We start from the raw sequence: 15,797 nt of genomic DNA, 5'->3' as shown, positions 1-15,797 counted from the left end.
CTTCTTCTCTGGGCAGATCATAGACCCTTTGGCCCGGGGCCGAGCTTTCCGTATGGCTGATGACAACGATGGCTGCAGCATCCCCCACACGCCGATCACGCCGGGTGCCACATCGCTCTGCTCCTTCACCAGCTCACGCTCGGGCTTCAACCGTCTCCCACGACGGCGGAAGCGGGAGTCTGTTGCCAAAATGAGTTTCCGAGCAGCTGCAGCTTTGGTGAAGGTACTGTCTGGGACAGGGCAGGATCAGCCTGGCAGCAAGATGGGGCCCTGTGGTGTGAGGGGAGTGGGAGGGAAAGAGCTGTGTGTGCAGGCCATTGATCCTGGAAAAAGTACATTCTGTGAGTAGAGAGGATGTGGGAGGGCAGTGATGGAGGGGGAGAAACCAGAAGGTGTCCTGTTTTGTTTCAGCCATCTGTCTGGCGGGCAGGAGTAAAAACCAGGATGCTGGCTGGGCTTTGGTATATGTCTTGCCCACCTTTTATCAGCCTTGGGGCTTTGATTCCCACAATCAGCAGCCTTAGAGGGTTCCAGCAGGTCCAGTTCAGCCTGCCTGGACCTCTGGGTGTCTGCACCTGCTCGTGGCACTGTAGAAGCACCTGAGCCTCTTGCAACGCAAGGCTCTTTGTCCTGCCACGTCTGCTTTTCTGGGTGTCCCTTAGGGGGGCCCGGAAGCCCTTTTGCTGTGGTTGGTACCACTGCTGTTTGGTCAGATGTTGTTGTAGAAGCCTGTGCTACCAGCCTGCATGGGATGTGGGCAGTGTGGCTTGAGAGGTGGGTTAGCACTTGGAGGTGTCACCTGGAAGGTGTTGCACACCAGCAGGTCTGCTGTGCTCCACAGGCAAGCGTGACAGGGTCAGCGCTTGGACTCCCCGCGTCCTGTCCAGGTGACACTGCATGTGCCTGGGGCTCAGGTTTCTGGCAGTGATCTGATGCCACTCTCGCTGGCTACAGGGGCGCTCTGTGAAGGACAGCACACTGAGGAGGGCTCAGCGGCGCAGCTTCACCCCAGCAAGTTTCCTGGAGGAGGACACGGTGGATTTCCCAGATGAGCTCGACACTTCTTTCTTTGCTCGGGTGAGAGGCAGGACGCTGATGTGGCTCTGGCTCCAGAGACAGCACGAGGCTGTAGCTCTGGCAGGGCTGTATGTTGCAGGGGGTGGTGCTGCTTTCTCCGGGGGCTGGTGTCTCAAATGTGATACTCACCCCCTTCTGATGGGACTTCTGTGTCTTTGCCCAGGAAGGAGTCCTTCATGAGGAGCTCTCTACGTATCCAGATGAGGTGTTTGAGTCGCCATCAGAAGCCGCAGTCAAAGATGCTGAGGTGAAACCTCTGGATCAGACAGATCTCACAGGAGGTGCCTTGGACAAAAATGAGCTTGAAAGAAGCCACTTGCTACTGTGAGTATTTTCTTGGAAGCCGAAAAAGCCTAATGTGGGGTGGTGGCCAACCCATTCAGAGTGGGACCTTCGGTGCTAGGCAGCTGGTGGGGCAAGACCCACCTTCCTGCACGAGGGAAGGCAGGATCTGAGTACTACAGGTGTTTGGAGCAGAGCTCAAAGAACAGAACAGTGGTGGGTTTTCTTTAAGCCCAGATTGCTTCTCTTGATATTTTGAGTGAGAGACCACCTACCCCAGCTACCCATGAAAAGTGACTCTGAGGCCACCTGTCCAGCAACTTCCCACACTGATGTGATGTGTTCTGGAGGCTGTGTCATGCCGTGGGCAAACAAAAGACGTCAAATCAGCTGAGGATGCTGGGGGCCCAGCCTTCAGCTACGGAGAATGCAGCAAAGATGAGAAAGCTGTTGCTACAGACACCAGGAACTGTCGTCTAACTGCAAGGAGTGGTGTGAAGCATTGCTGAGTGTCAAGCTGGGCTGCATTCCTCACTTGAAACCAGAGAAAGGTGTGGCACTGATGCCGAGAGCCTTACAAATATGTGGGTGGTACTGTACTGTACGCCGAGATTTTTTCCACCTGAGTAACTGGTACTGAGTAATTGCTCTGTGTCGTTTCCGAGTCAGCTCTGGCTTAGCTGGCAGCTCACCCCAGCAGAGAGCTCTGCTGGGTGTGAACATGTAGCAGACAGGGAGGTCCTTGTGGTTCTGCTGCTCGCAGCCCATCTTGCTCTGTTGGTGCTTTCCTTCAAGTGTTTCCAAGTACTTGACTCACTCTTAATGTAAGCAGAAGCAACGAATGGTGTGAGCTTATTGTCTTTCCTTTGAGATGGCCTCAGCCTTTTTGGCTCCATTCATATCTCCTCAAATTGTTGTATTTATTGAAGAAAATAATGCTTCTTTCACACTTCAGAAAACAGCATCAGAATTGCAGTGAGGTGTCCTTTTAGGTGATCAGGTGTTTATTCTGGCATAGGCTGATAGCCCAGCACTGGAAATACTGTGAAAAAGCACGTCAGTAATGCAGAAACTACTCTAACCTCATCCTAGTGCTTGTCCGTACTTCAAAGCTGTCTTGACCTCTCCAAGATGCTCTGGTGATCTTTCAGAAAAAAAGATGGTCAGTTGGTTTCTCTGGTCACTTTTGACAACCATTGTCTTTGTGCAGACAGGAACATTTAGGATACCAGGGAAATTATCTGTAGAGACCAGAGCATATGCAGGGGATGTGCTTATCGTGGCAGTGAGCAAGAGTGAAATGGTAGGTAGTGTGTGTGTGTGTGCCAGGTTCTCAGTGCTGCATACCTGAACTCCAGACTGCTCTTTAAGAGCCATGAAATACAAAAAGCATCTGAAGATTGTGCAGACTTCCAGAGCAGGTGCTATTCATCAGTAGCTTGTGCAACCTTCATTCATTGCATACTTTATTTTGGTAAGAAAACATTCCTTTAGACAGGGATGCCTGGGATTTTTATTGTGTTGTTGAAGCCTGGTTTTGTTTTTCTCCTGAGAAATGCATGCATCAGTGCAAATAGCAGGAAGAATGGAAGACAGGTCTTGAGAGGTAACTGTCTTGGTCTTGGATTCCTGCTCTTCTCCTCTGTCTGGTTTAATGGGCAAGGGATTTTGACTTGCCAGTCTGATCACAGCAAAGTGCTTCAAGGGTGGGGATTTCCACTGCTGGGCTAAACTGCACTTCCATTTTGTAGCAGAGAGCAGAGTGAGAGGAATGAATTAGAAGAGGAAGTGGATGTGTATGAGGGTTAAAGCAGGGTCTTTGGGCTGCTGGCCCTGGAGATGCTGAGGATGTAGTTGTGGATACAGCACGTGGCTTCCATTCCTCTCCATCTGTTTGCAGAAAAGATACTTCTTAGTCAAAGATCAAGCTGAGATTGAAAGAGGTGGTCAAAATCATCACAGAATACCCTTCTTGCTCCCTAATGCAGTATTGATGCTGGGAGGTTGGAAACCTTGTCTCCCCAAAATGAAAAGCTCAGTGATGCCTGGCCAGAGCCTCCCTCACTTAATTGGTTGCTGAGACAATTCTTTAAAGCTGTGAGAGCTCCTCACTGGTAGGGCTGAGTTTGGCACATCTATCTTGTGCCACATTCTGTGCATCATCCCGTGCTTTTGTCAGCTGGGGTGTTGTAACACTTGGAAATACAACTTCCACTGCAGAGCACCTTGCCTGCCATCAGCTGCTGTTCAGGCCAGCTGTGGTGGGACAGACACAAGGTGTGCTGCCACCAGAGGCCAGAGAAGTGCTGGTCCCCGTTACTGTGCCATAGAGAAGGAAACCATTGTTGTCCCACTTTTTATTCCAGCCCACTGGAGCGAGGCTGGAGGAAGCAAAAGGACGGGGGCCTGGCACAGCCCAAGGTCCGCTTGCGGCAGGAGGTGGTGAGTGTCAGCCCACAGAAGCGTGGCCAGCGCATCGCTGTCCCTGTCAGGAAGCTTTTTGCCAAGGAGAAGCGGCCGTATGGCCTGGGGATGGTGGGGAAGCTGACAAACCGGACGTATCGCAAGCGCATCGACAGCTACGTGAAGCGGCAGATTGAGGACATGGACGATCACAGGTGAGAGCTGCAGTTGTAGAAGGGTTCCCAATACAGCTAGCAAGAGAGTGAGAGTGCCATTGCCTCTGGGTGACTCAGGGAACTCCCTGGGAGTGATGGGGTGAAACCTGTGGCTTGAGACCTCCCCCTAGTCTGTATCCCTGAAGCACAGCACTAAACTGCAGCTGACAGCAGCATGTTGGCATCATCGTGCACTGGGAGTGTACCCTACTCCTCCTGTTGCTTTGGGCATCTGTGTCTTCCCCACCACTACTGTCCTGTTATGAGCAAGAAGGCTCAGGTATTCCTGCCTCTCATCATTTCCCTGAAGTCATTATTTCAGCACACGGCACATTTTGGCATCAGGCTTGTGTGTTCATGGATGGTTTTCTTGGCAAAGAGTGGCATGCTCAGTGTTGTGGGGTAGTCAGAGTAAACAGGGGCTGTCTGCCAGCAAGATTGTTGCCCCCAGTCTTGTGCATCCCTAGATGATCTTGGTCCTGTTCCCCAGAGTCTGCCAAGGTACCTAGGAGAAAGCAGCAGCTTTTCTCCTGTGCTCTGTGAGCAGATGTAATGTGCCTGGATTTCTGCCTCTGATCTTTTCCCTTTACCTCCATCCAGGCCTTTCTTCACATACTGGGTCACCTTTGTGCATTCACTCATCACCATCCTCGCTGTGTGCATCTATGGTATTGCCCCTGTGGGGTTCTCACAACACGAAACTGTTGATTCAGTAAGTAACTCACCCTGACGTGCCTGGAGTGTGATTGTGTCTCAGCCTTCTGCTGCTGGTTCTGTGTCAGTCCTCAGCATAATGGCTACTTGCCTGAGCCTTGCCTCTGGGCCTGCATGCAGCATCTCTGTGAGCCCTCGTGCTGCCTGCTTTCCCCCCTGCAGCCACATTGCTCTTGACATTGAGCTCTTTCAGGTGGGATTTTGACACAAGGCATGGTGGGCTCTTCCCAGGTTCTGGCTGTGTCTGTGCTGAGAGCCCTTTTGAGCAATGTACTCCCCTCCTGGTGGAGACCAGAAGGATGCTCATGGTAGGGAAGTATTTCAAGTTAGTTAGGTTTTCAAGTTAGTTAGGTTTTTAGTTAGTTATTTCGGTTTTTGCAACAGCTTCAGGATTTTGCTTCTGTCAGGAGCAAAACCGACCTGTCTGACTTTGCAAACTTTGAAGCTATTTGTAGACTTCCCACATGTTGTCAAAGGTCTCTCTCTGAGGTACACATCTCTGTAGCGCTGTATCCCTGCTCTGTGCAGGGGATGTCCTAGATTACTTCTCACCTACAAGTCTGACAGCTTTCAGAGCACTGTCACCAGCATCTGGACGTGCATTGCTGGCAGCTGCTGCTTGTGTTTCTGAGCTGTGTGAAGCTTTCTGCAGGACCTCGGCCATCCTTGGGAGAGCATGGATTTTCCTGAAAGTGGAAGTAGCCAGTAGCAGACGATTTCAGTTAAATCTTTAGAAAAAAGTGCCCAGACCTGCTATCCTGCAAAAGACCAGTTTGAGAGAGCTGTATACCCAGTCATCTGCTGTGGGGATTCCTGCTCCTCCTGGGAGCTGTTTTCACCAGTCCTTGCTGCTTGCCCTGCTGCCCCTTTAGGCAAGAGCTCATGGGGCTCTCACTTTCTCTCCTTGCAGGTCTTGCGGAACAGAGGAGTTTATGAAAATGTCAAATACGTTCAGCAGGAAAACTTCTGGATTGGCCCCAGCTCAGTGAGTGTCATCGGCTGGGACATTTGGTGGGCTGTCAGGGGGATACGTGCTACACTGACCTTTCTGGGGCCATGGGCAAGGAATTCCCTGGATTCTTGTTCTGGGCTCACTTCTTTGTGGCAAATATCGAGAAAAAGCCTGATGTGTGTTGAACATCATTATGCAGGTCTTGTCCCTGGCCCTGATGGGAGTTCCTCCCCCCCCAGCCTGCTCTGTCCTGATCAGTCCTTACCTGCACCTCGTTTGAGCTGAACTTTTCCATCTCTCTGCCAGGAGGCCCTGATCCACCTGGGGGCCAAGTTCTCACCATGCATGAGGCAGGACCAGCAAGTGCACAGCTTCATCAAGGCAAAACGGGAGAAGGAGAAGCACTCTGCTTGCTGTGTGCGAAACGACAAGTCGGGCTGCGTGCAGACCTCAGAGGAGGAGTGCTCAGTGAGTGTGGTGGTCCCTTCCCTGCTGTTCCTGCAGGCTCAGGGCCATTTCTACTGATGCTTTTTCCCGCCCTGGGCTTCACAGTGACACCTCTCCTCTCCCCTCTCCTGCAGTCTACCCTGGCTGTCTGGGTGAAGTGGCCCCACCACCCCAGCACACCGATGCTGGCAGGAAGCAAGAGGCAGTTTGGGTCAGTTTGTCATCAGGACCCCAGGTAGGTCCTGTTGAGCCCAGCTGCTGACCTGGACACACCAGGGCTGCTGTGACAGTAGAGACAGAGGTCCCAGACTAGTTCTGTGATGGACAGGGCAGCAGCTAGTCTGGAGACCATGCGATGTGTGGGCTGTGATGCCCTTGCCTGCCCTGATGGCTGCAAGGGAGGCTGAGGCAGCTCCCTCCTCTGGAGCCTCCCAGGGTATACTCATATTTGTGTTCCCCCCATCCCCATTGTTGGCTGCCCATCTACACCATGGTTCGTTCTGAGCTGTGGGCTCTTTTCTTGTCCCTCTCCTCCTCACCTGCTCCCCCAGCTCCCTGCACAGGCTCCCTCCCTGGGGGACAGCAGCGCTGTTCCCAGCACAACTCTCCCGCAAAGCCCTGGCGGCCACTGGGTGCCACAGCATACACTTGCCCTTGGTCACCATGGACTGGTGCAGGGCTGAGACCAACTCAGTGCCCATCTGTGGGGTTGTGTCCACCTGGAAAGGAGCCAGGCAGCCTCCAGTTTGTTGCTGGGCAGTTTCCTGCTCTGTGACGGCTGCCTTTGTGCTGAAGCCATGACCTCTGCACGCTGGAAGCGAGCTGTGGTTTCAATCAGCACAGCCCTGGTGGACCTGATGTATTGCGTTACTGCCCTGCCAGGGACCTGAAGGGACCTGTGGGAGCGTAGCCTGGGGTGCAGGGACAGCTTGGTGTACTGGGGAATGTCATTTTTGTGGGTGATCTTTGCTTCCTGTCGCTGCAGAGTGTGCGAGCAGCCAGCCTCAATGGAGCCGCACGAGTGGCCGGACGACATCACCAAATGGCCGGTGAGCATCGCTGGTGGCACAGGGCCTGTGCTGGCATCTGGCATTTCCACCCCACTGTTCAGAGCCACAGCACTGCTGTTGGAAGCAGTATCTGCTGCAGCCTCCTGCTCCTTGTCACAACCACCAGGTCAGGGCGGCAGTTGCTTTGTAAAGCCAAGGCTTGAAGCCCTCCAACTCCAAAGGTTTCCCCCGTACCAGCTGAAGTCCTGCCAGGGTAATAGGATGATGGAGACTGACTCGGTCTTGGAGCTGTCTTGGTTGCTTGGCAGGGAGGGGAGAAGGTGTTGATTTAGGCTCTAACAGCTCAGGCAGATGGGGTGTCAGGCACCATCTTGCTGTCAGAGGAAGGCCTCAGGAGGCTGTGTCTGTGGGACTGGCTTCTTCCCAAGTGGCTGTTTTGACCTTCCCCAGGCAGCAAGGAAAATCACGACTGTCTAACTGAAGCCTGTTGTCATTTTCCAGATATGCACAAAAAACAGTGCTGGAAATTATACAAACCACCTTCACATGGACTGTGTGATTACAGGCCGGCCCTGCTGCATTGGGACCAAAGGAAGGTAATGAGTTTTGCCTGTATGGAGAGGGGCTGGGTAGCAGGGTGAGAAACAGAGGTCCCTTTTGGGGTTGTAGACAAAGCCATTTGTCCTCCTTGGGCTTCCTGCATGCAGCCCAGAGCCCTGCTGGTAAGGGGAGCCCAACAGGGTCTTGCAGACAGAGCAGGACTCGGACAAGCGCAGGGTAACAGCCAGCCTGATTCTTTGGTGTGGCAGGGTATCTCGGGGTATCAAACTGATCCTGCAGTTTGGAGGGACTCAAAACCCTGGGAATTAAATATTTCTTTTGTGGAGTTCAGTGCTTTTCCTCGGGAATGGCCAGCGTGTTCCTAACAGGCTACATTGACCCAGCGTGGTGCCTCTGAGCATTCAAGGAGCTGTCAGGAAATGACTAACTCTGGGGTTTGCCAAGAAGGAAGATGTTCTTCCTCATGTTGCTTCTCAGCTGCTAGTTGCCTAGTGCTTGGGCATGGCTTTCCCTGCTGGGAAGAAAAATCAGCGCTGCCCCAAGGGGTTTCTCTGTCCCAAAAGTCACGGCAGGACACTCTTGGCTTAGCCCCTGCCTTTCTGCGCTGTCAGCGACTGGGGCACAGGACTCCTAAGCTCAAGAGACACAAATTCCACAACCCCCAGTGTTTCTTTCTCAGCTGTAAATAACTCAGCTTTGGCACTTATTTTGGAACCCTTGTATGCAGGGCATTAATCTAGGGGGGGAGGAAGCAGGGGGTGACTCAGACTTGTGTTTGGGAGAGGAGCAGGGGGAGAAGTGGCAGGTATGAAGAGTGGCACCTGACTGGAATGGGAATGTGTTAGTGCACCTGTTGCAGCGATGCTACAGCATGTCAAGGGCTGCATCAGTTCTCATAGACAGATTTGGGATGAGATGAGGAGGAGTGGGTGTCCAGGGACGACACTGTGTCTGCCATACATGACTGTGACCGGTCATTTCTCATTTTGATTACTTGTCCTTCTTCCAGGTGTGAAATAACTTCCCGGGAGTATTGTGAATTTATGCGGGGCTATTTCCATGAGGAGGCAACGCTTTGCTCTCAGGTAAATGCAGGCTGGGGTTTCGTATGGGCACTCCTGTTCCCCTTAGCAACTTGGCAAGATTTGGGAGTGACTGTGGCAGTATGGGTGGGTATCTTGTGTTCTGCCCTTAGGCTGAGTCCCATTCTGAGCGCAGGGGAAGTTGCTGATCCAGAATGTAGTGGCAGAGCTAGCTGCATCTCTCCTTTTTGGGAGACCAATTTAGAACTTGGGGCTGGTAGCCACAAAAACCCAGCACAGGACCACTGTAAAAGCAGCAGGTGAATGCAACGTTCCTGCTTCATGGGTGAGCAAAGGGGGATGTATATTGTGCATGTGTCGAGGTGATAAATTAGGGCCTAATTCTGCAATAAGTAATGGGTGGGGTCATGTGAATTGGTGTCGGAGATGAGAGTTGGGACTTGATATAGCAGGGAAGGGAAAGGTGAACCCCTTTTTCAGAGCTAGCTGCAGTCTCTGACTTTGGTAACTGGCTGTGCCAGGTGGTGCTGGTACACCTCATGACCCCTCTTTTGCTGCCCTAGGTTCACTGCATGGATGATGTCTGTGGACTCCTCCCTTTCCTAAATCCAGAAGTCCCTGACCAGTTCTACCGCCTCTGGCTCTCGCTTTTCCTGCATGCTGGGTAAACACAGGTGCAAAACTTCCAGTGCCTGGGTGGGGGAACCATGGGATTGCCACGAGGGTTGTTCTAGTGCTTTCTTCCTTGGGGGACAGTGGGAGGCTGAGTTTTTGTGCCTGCTGAGGTTTGCCAGGCTGCGTTTGTTGGGAGGGATATTACAAGGAGTGGGCCAGATCAGACTTGGCGGAGAAGACAAATGAGCACATTGGGGAATTCAGTGGCTGCTGCTTCAGCTCCTGTACTCTGATTTTGGCAGGATCCTGCACTGCCTGGTTTCAGTCTGTTTCCAAATGACAATCCTGCGGGACCTAGAGAAGCTGGCAGGGTGGCATCGCATCTCTATCATCTACCTGCTCAGTGGCATCACGGGGAACCTTGCCAGTGCTATATTTCTACCCTACAGAGCAGAGGTGGGTCTCCTACAGGCTAGGGTCCTGGCAATTTGCCCTGAATACAAGTCTCTTCATACCTGTGCCTCTCCGGCAGAGAAACCAGAGCTGCACTTATCTCTGCAGCATATGGATTGTGCAGATTTGTAGCTAGAAGTCGGCACCACACTGTCACCTAGCTGCCAAGCAGTAACACCCCCCAGAGTACCCTGGGCTTTCCAAGTGACTGACCCGTTCTGGCCGTGGGGAGATGGCTGCCTCTTGCAGTGAACTGGGGGTGTCGACCAGATGATGAGGCCTGTGGTAGGCTGGGAATTAAGATCTGTAGCTGGTGCCAGAGACCCTCCACATGCAAGTGGCAGGTAGGAGAGGGTGTGGGCTAAGACCACAGCTTGCCTTTCCCACAGATGGTCCAGGGCTGTCCCTGACCACATTCCACAGCTGAAAAAGTCTAATGTGACCATCGGTTTCATGGGTTGGACCTGGAGGACCATCAATAAGGAAGAGTGCATGGTGGGTGAGGGAACCAAGGAGATGGCCTGTAAAGACCTCTCCACTCTGGTGACTCAAACCAGATTCACCCTCCTTAAAATGAAAATCTGTTCTGGCCATTGATGGCCTCACACCTACCTTGGTCCTCGTGTCAAACCAGGCCTTGAACCCCAGTGTCAGGATGAAGTCTCACGCTGCGGCATCTCTTTCCAAAGTAACATTGAACAAGGAGTTGGTTGAATGCTAAGTAACTAATGGCTGGAGCTGGCTGCAGAAGCCAGGCAAATGGCATGTGCCTGATGTTACTTCTAATGCTCTTCTTCTGCAGGTTGGCCCTGCAGGATCCCAGTTTGGGATTCTGGCCTGTCTCTTTGTGGAGCTCTTCCAGAGCTGGCAAATCCTGGCACGCCCATGGAGGGCCTTCTTCAAGCTGCTGGCTGTGGTGCTCTTTCTTTTTGCCTTTGGCCTCCTGCCTTGGATCGATAATTTTGCTCACATTTCAGGATTCATCAGTGGTTTCTTCCTCTCCTTTGCCTTCCTGCCCTACATTAGCTTTGGGAAGTTTGATTTATATAGGAAGCGATGCCAAATTATAGTTTTCCAGCTCATCTTCATTGCACTCTTCTCAGGACTTGTGATTCTATTCTACTTCTACCCCATCAAGTGTGAGTGGTGTGAGTTCCTTACTTGTATACCATTCACAGACAAATTCTGCGAGAAATACGACCTGGATGCACAGCTCCACTGAAAGGCAAAGACAGGCTTCTCGAGCAGGCACTGGAGATGGACTGTCTTTGCATTTGCTGTGCTAGTTCCATATGGACAAAGCTTCTAATCCAATGACACTTCTAACCCTGCCCGTTGTTAATTTAAACTGTCTCTTTAGCACTCGGCAGGCATGTTTTGCCTTATCTCAGAAGACTCTGAACAGAACGTTTGTGCCTTGTTCAATTGTATTGAACCTTTTCTGCTGCCATTATTTTTATTACACTAGTTTCAATACTACATTTTTAACCAGAATTATTTACTACTGCTGAGGTGGTGATTAAATGGAAAGGTAGCGTTTTAGCTACTGTTAATTGTTTTGCATAGTCTGTGGCTATGTTTGTTGCTTTATTTCACCAGTGTTGTTTCATACACCAGTAGGACGCATGCTTTTCTGGCACCCAAAATACCCAGACAGATTTGCTAATGGAAATCACAGAATCAGAAAGGTTGGAAAAGACCTTCACCATCATCTGGTCCAACCATCCCCTAATAATAGTGTCACCTACTTAACCACGTCCCTAAGCACCACGTCCAACCTTTCCCTAGACCCCCTCAGGGACGGTGACTCTGCCACCCTCCGGGGGCAACTCCTTCTGATGCCTGACTGCTCTTTCTGAGAAGAAAAGAAGAAAAGTCGTCATTGCCAACCTAAACTGCCCCTGGTGCAACTTGAGGCCGTTCCCCCTAGCTCTATTGCTAGTCACCTGCGAGAAGACACCGACCCCCAGTTCCCTACTACCTTTCAGGTAGTTGTAGAAAGCATTAAGGAGAGAAATAAGGGCTTTAAACGCTTTAGAAAACTAGTCTCTCTTTAATCACAGTGCATACAACTCAGAGGAAAATATTTTGAACAGTGACTGCAAAAACACGTAGGAATTTATATTCAACTGGAGTTTGCTTCTCTGGGAAATGGTACAATCTTTTCCTCTAGGAGAGTGCTGGATCTAGTGCCTGGTCGTGGTAGAGCTGGATTCTCTGCTCTCTCTGTTAAAGAAAGAACGTATTTGAAAGTGGCGGTAATAACTACATGATGGGCTCTCTTAAATGCACAGTACTGGAAGAATCAAGTGCTGCTATAGGTAACTGCTGGGTGTGGGCACCATGGGGTAGACGGATCTCTTCTGTCATGGCACACACTTCACTACACTGGATGCCACAGATGCGGTAGCACTGAAGGAGGGAAAAAGCTACTGTGGTCACAAAGTGACAGTTTCTAACCCAGCCAGCTGGAGCCACAAATCAAAGAAGTGTTTCAAAAAACTGCACTTACCACTGCTTTTTGGTGACTGTTTTTAGGTGATGAGGGGAGACAGACAATTTTAAACATGCTAAGTTTGGGATTCTTGACCACCCCTTGTGTGTGTGCATCACTGCATCACAGTACCACAACTACGCTGTATACTTGGGCTACATACAGGTAAATACACACGCTTTCTGTAGTCTTAAGTGCATCAGTTGCACAAAAATACTACAGCCAAAAGTTGCCTAGTGCCTTCTGAAAACAACTCAGCTCAACTCAAGATTTCCATAAACTGAGAAAATTGAGAAACAAAAGCTACATGGCACATAAGCAGAGGTGCCTTTTGATAACTCCTTCTAACTCACAGTAATTGAGGAAAATGGCTCAAAATACACCCAATGTGGAACAACAGCAACATTTACTTGTGTTTGTGTATATGCACCCGTGGGACACTTCTGTTAACTGCAGGTGCTCTGAAGGATACAGGAGCATTAGGAGCAGGTGGAAGAAGAGTCACTTGGGTATAATGAGACTCACAGGAGGATCAAATGAACTGGATGGTAGCAGTCACCTGTAACACAGAGACCTCTTCCTAGGCATTAGTTAACAACCTGCCACATCTGTGACAATGATTTCCAGAGATTGATCAAGTCTAAAAAAAAAAAAAAAAAAAAAAAAAGGCATGGTCCCAGAAGCAGTCATGAGAGCAAACAAAGGACTACTGTATTTAAGGATTCTCAAGACACTGGGGGAGCAGAGACTACCATGTAATGTAGGGGTTAGAGATGCACCATTGCTAGCACTTAGGTATTGCTTCTGCTGGTCCTGATGTGGTTTGTTAACCAAAGTAGCTGAATCATCATTCCCTGCCCTAAAAGAAGCACAAGCAACACAATGAGAATGTGGAAATGGACCAGAGCCAGGGTGTGAGCCTAATGTAGCCATGGACATTCGGGAATGCTCTGCTGTACAGTGGAGAGCAGCACCACAAGCTGCTGTAAGTGAATGCTAAGGCCCTGGGAAGACAAAGCTGAAGAACTGGTAGCTTGTAATGGATATTCAGGACCTACCTGACAGGTTACTTTCGAAGTTTCTTAATGAAGCTGACCTCATCCCGGTTTCTGATGCCATACCTGAACAGAGAGGTGTGCTGTTACATGCCGGTTCTCTGGAAACCACAAACTTTGAAATCCTATAGCCTCCTTTTCCCAAGGGAAGATGGACTCCTAATGTGCTCTACTGCAGGACAGTTTAAAATTCTCACCTGCATAGGCTGAACAGGATCTGATCACCTGCCTTTTTTACTGCAACACCTTCTCAACATAATGTCTGTCACCCATGGCTCAGTCTTTCAAGGACAGCTTTGATTAGGTAGGGCTGTCTTTCTAGGGACTCTCATTCCTGCTGAGTTTGTAATACTTCAGACAAGCTTTTCTTGCTGGTGTGCATGAGGGCTGATATAACCAGCACTTGCTCTATGCAGCAGCTAGAGTACACAGAAGTACCTCCTGCCTCCTTGCCCTGAGAACAGGCATAGCAGTGGTTTGTCAGTGTTGTTACAAGGATTGTCTCTGATGTGTGGCTGAGCAGGCTTGCCATTCTTTCAACCCCTCCCCATGCCCTTCTACCTTAGCAGCTCTGCCACGCTCTGTGAGGGGGTCTGAGCACTGGCACAGGTTGCCCAGAAAGGTTGTGGAGCCTCTGCTCTTGGAGGTACTCAGAACCCTGCTGGATGCAGCACTGAGCCACCTGCTCTGGGTTACCATGCTTAAGCAGAGGGTTGGACTGGATGACCTTCAGAGGTCCCTCACCCCATTCTGTGCCTTCAAAAGCTCCATCTGATTTCCTTTAGTGTTTAGCTGTTCTGCAGAGTTTAGTGTGCCTGGGCCAGGGACAATGTTTGCCTGCCTTTGTCATCCAAATTGGACAAACACCCTCATCACAGAAAAGTCGTGGCTGAAGAATTACCCAAGGCTTTCCTGCCATGCACCTGTCCTCTGCTGGGGCCGTGTCCCACCTGCATGAAGCTCTGCTCCCACATTTTGGAGAACCTGGCCGAGCTGTGCCACAGAGGTGCACGCCAATCCCCCCCAGTGCTCACGCCTTGAGTACAGCCCGACTATCTGGGCCCACCCAGCCCTATAGATGCCAGAAGCGCCTCACTCACTCTCTCAGCTTCTTTCTGTCATCTGCCAGTTTCTCTCCAGCATAGGTGAGGTGGTACGTCCTCCATATGTACTTCCTGGGGAGAAAAAACAAAACAAAACAAAAAAGGTTCAGCGGGAGCCCCGCGGGCGATCGGGGCAGGGCTGAGGCGCGGGGCGCCGCTCACCAGCTGAGGTGCTGGGCGCCGCCCTGCCGCGCCTGCCGCAGCTGGACGTGTCTCCGCAGCGCCTTCTTCAGCTCCAGCACGGTCGCGTTCTGCACCACCACCACGGCTGCGGAGGGGACAGCCCCGTCAGCGCCCCTTCGGCCCACAAACACCCCCCAACACACACAAACACCCCCACACACACAGAGCCCGGCCCCTGACGCACGCATGGTCTCGCCGTCCGCCTTGCAGACCCGCACCGTCATGGCCTGCCCGTACTCCAGCGCCACCTGCGAGCCGATCTCCTCCGGCGTCACCTGCGGGGGGACGAGCAGGCGGCGGGGGGCCCTCAGGTCAACCGCGCCGCTCCCTCGTCCCGTCCCGTCCCATCCCCCTCTGAGCCCTACCCAGCCCCGGCCCCACCTGCGGGGGGAGGTCGCAGAGCAGCGGGTCCTGCACCAGCCGCGCCAGCGCCGCCTGGAAGAGCTCCAGCACCTCGGCGTGCGCCAGCTCCTCCTCGGCCTCCGCCATCGCTGAGGCGGAAGGGGCGGCGCGAGGCGCGGGGCCGGCGATGTTGCTGTTCTGCCCGGCCTGCGGCAACGTGCTGGTGGCCGAGGAGGGGCCGCGCTGCCACCGCTTCGCCTGCACCACCTGCCCCTACGTGCGCAATGTGACGCGGAAGGTGCCGGGGGACGAGGGGGGACCGGGGGGATAAAGGGAAAGGGGAAAGGTGGGGGGGGGGGGGTGGCCGCGGTCGGCCCGGACCCCGCTGACCGGCGGCGGCCCGCAGGTGACGAGCAGGAAATACCCGCAGCTGAAGGAGGTGGACGATGTCCTGGGCGGCGCCGCGGCCTGGGAGAACGTGGATTCCACCGCAGGTAGGGGCCGTGAAGGGGGGAGCGGGGCCGGGCCGGGCCGGGCCTCGCCTCCCCTCACGGCCCCGCGCCCCCCGCCCCGCAGAGCCGTGCCCCAAGTGCGAGCACCCCCGCGCCTACTTCATGCAGATCCAGACGCGCTCGGCCGACGAGCCCATGACCACCTTCTACAAGTGCTGCAGCCCCCAGTGCGGCCACCGCTGGAGGGACTGAGCCCCCCCCGCCCCCCGGGGCCGGCCCGAGCTGAGGGGGCCCCGGCCTGGGCCTGCCCCGGGGCCCCCTGCTCGTGGTGCCGGGGCCGGGCTGGCGGCGGCCGCCCTCGCAATAAAGCTGGCGGTGAGTGGAAATCTGGGCGTC

General features: G+C 52.7%; 3 protein-coding genes across 13 annotated transcripts in view; 2 read left to right on the top strand and 1 right to left on the bottom strand.

Moving 5' to 3' along the window:
- Nucleotides 1-11,341, top strand: part of RHBDF1 (rhomboid 5 homolog 1) — a 36,144-nt gene extending 24,803 nt beyond the window's left edge. For all 7 annotated transcript variants that reach the window (XM_084537060.1, XM_084537063.1, XM_084537062.1 and 4 more), the window contains 14 exons: nucleotides 17-223; nucleotides 955-1,077; nucleotides 1,241-1,401; nucleotides 3,726-3,977; nucleotides 4,578-4,689; nucleotides 5,602-5,676; nucleotides 5,950-6,111; nucleotides 6,225-6,325; nucleotides 7,076-7,139; nucleotides 7,602-7,696; nucleotides 8,671-8,746; nucleotides 9,268-9,368; nucleotides 9,622-9,775; nucleotides 10,575-11,341. In XM_084537060.1, coding sequence (XP_084393186.1) covers nucleotides 17-223; nucleotides 955-1,077; nucleotides 1,241-1,401; nucleotides 3,726-3,977; nucleotides 4,578-4,689; nucleotides 5,602-5,676; nucleotides 5,950-6,111; nucleotides 6,225-6,325; nucleotides 7,076-7,139; nucleotides 7,602-7,696; nucleotides 8,671-8,746; nucleotides 9,268-9,368; nucleotides 9,622-9,775; nucleotides 10,575-10,994 — 2,103 coding nt within the window. In that variant the 3' untranslated portion in view covers nucleotides 10,995-11,341. The remainder of the gene's footprint in view (nucleotides 1-16; nucleotides 224-954; nucleotides 1,078-1,240; nucleotides 1,402-3,725; nucleotides 3,978-4,577; nucleotides 4,690-5,601; nucleotides 5,677-5,949; nucleotides 6,112-6,224; nucleotides 6,326-7,075; nucleotides 7,140-7,601; nucleotides 7,697-8,670; nucleotides 8,747-9,267; nucleotides 9,369-9,621; nucleotides 9,776-10,574) is intronic.
- A 464-nt stretch (nucleotides 11,342-11,805) lies between these two features.
- On the bottom strand, nucleotides 11,806-15,120 carry SNRNP25 (small nuclear ribonucleoprotein U11/U12 subunit 25). Of its 5 annotated transcripts, none has more exons than XR_014698306.1 (7): nucleotides 14,989-15,120; nucleotides 14,792-14,882; nucleotides 14,587-14,692; nucleotides 14,422-14,496; nucleotides 13,325-13,387; nucleotides 12,739-12,906; nucleotides 11,806-11,989 (listed from the first exon to the last, which is right to left on the bottom strand). XR_014698306.1 is itself a non-coding variant. In XM_084537074.1 (6 exons), exons 1-5 carry the CDS (start codon nucleotides 15,094-15,096, stop codon nucleotides 13,333-13,335), a joined length of 435 nt encoding a protein of 144 aa, XP_084393200.1. In that variant the 5' UTR covers nucleotides 15,097-15,120; the 3' UTR covers nucleotides 11,806-11,998; nucleotides 13,325-13,332. The 5 variants fall into 5 exon arrangements, 1 of the variants encoding a protein (XP_084393200.1); XR_014698307.1 differs by having other exon boundaries at nucleotides 11,806-11,998; nucleotides 12,826-12,906; XR_014698308.1 differs by having other exon boundaries at nucleotides 11,806-11,998; nucleotides 12,677-12,825.
- POLR3K (RNA polymerase III subunit K) lies at nucleotides 15,116-15,787 on the top strand. Its single transcript, XM_084537076.1, has 3 exons — nucleotides 15,116-15,247; nucleotides 15,356-15,443; nucleotides 15,526-15,787. The coding sequence occupies exons 1-3, from the start codon at nucleotides 15,137-15,139 to the stop codon at nucleotides 15,651-15,653; spliced, it is 327 nt and encodes a 108-aa protein (XP_084393202.1). The 5' UTR covers nucleotides 15,116-15,136; the 3' UTR covers nucleotides 15,654-15,787.
- The last annotated feature ends 10 nt before the right edge of the window (nucleotides 15,788-15,797 follow it).

Source organism: Aythya ferina (assembly GCF_964211825.1).
Source record: "Aythya ferina genome assembly, chromosome: 15".
NCBI classification, from domain to species: domain Eukaryota; kingdom Metazoa; phylum Chordata; class Aves; order Anseriformes; family Anatidae; genus Aythya; species Aythya ferina.
This window is presented reverse-complemented; position numbering and strand designations above follow the sequence as displayed.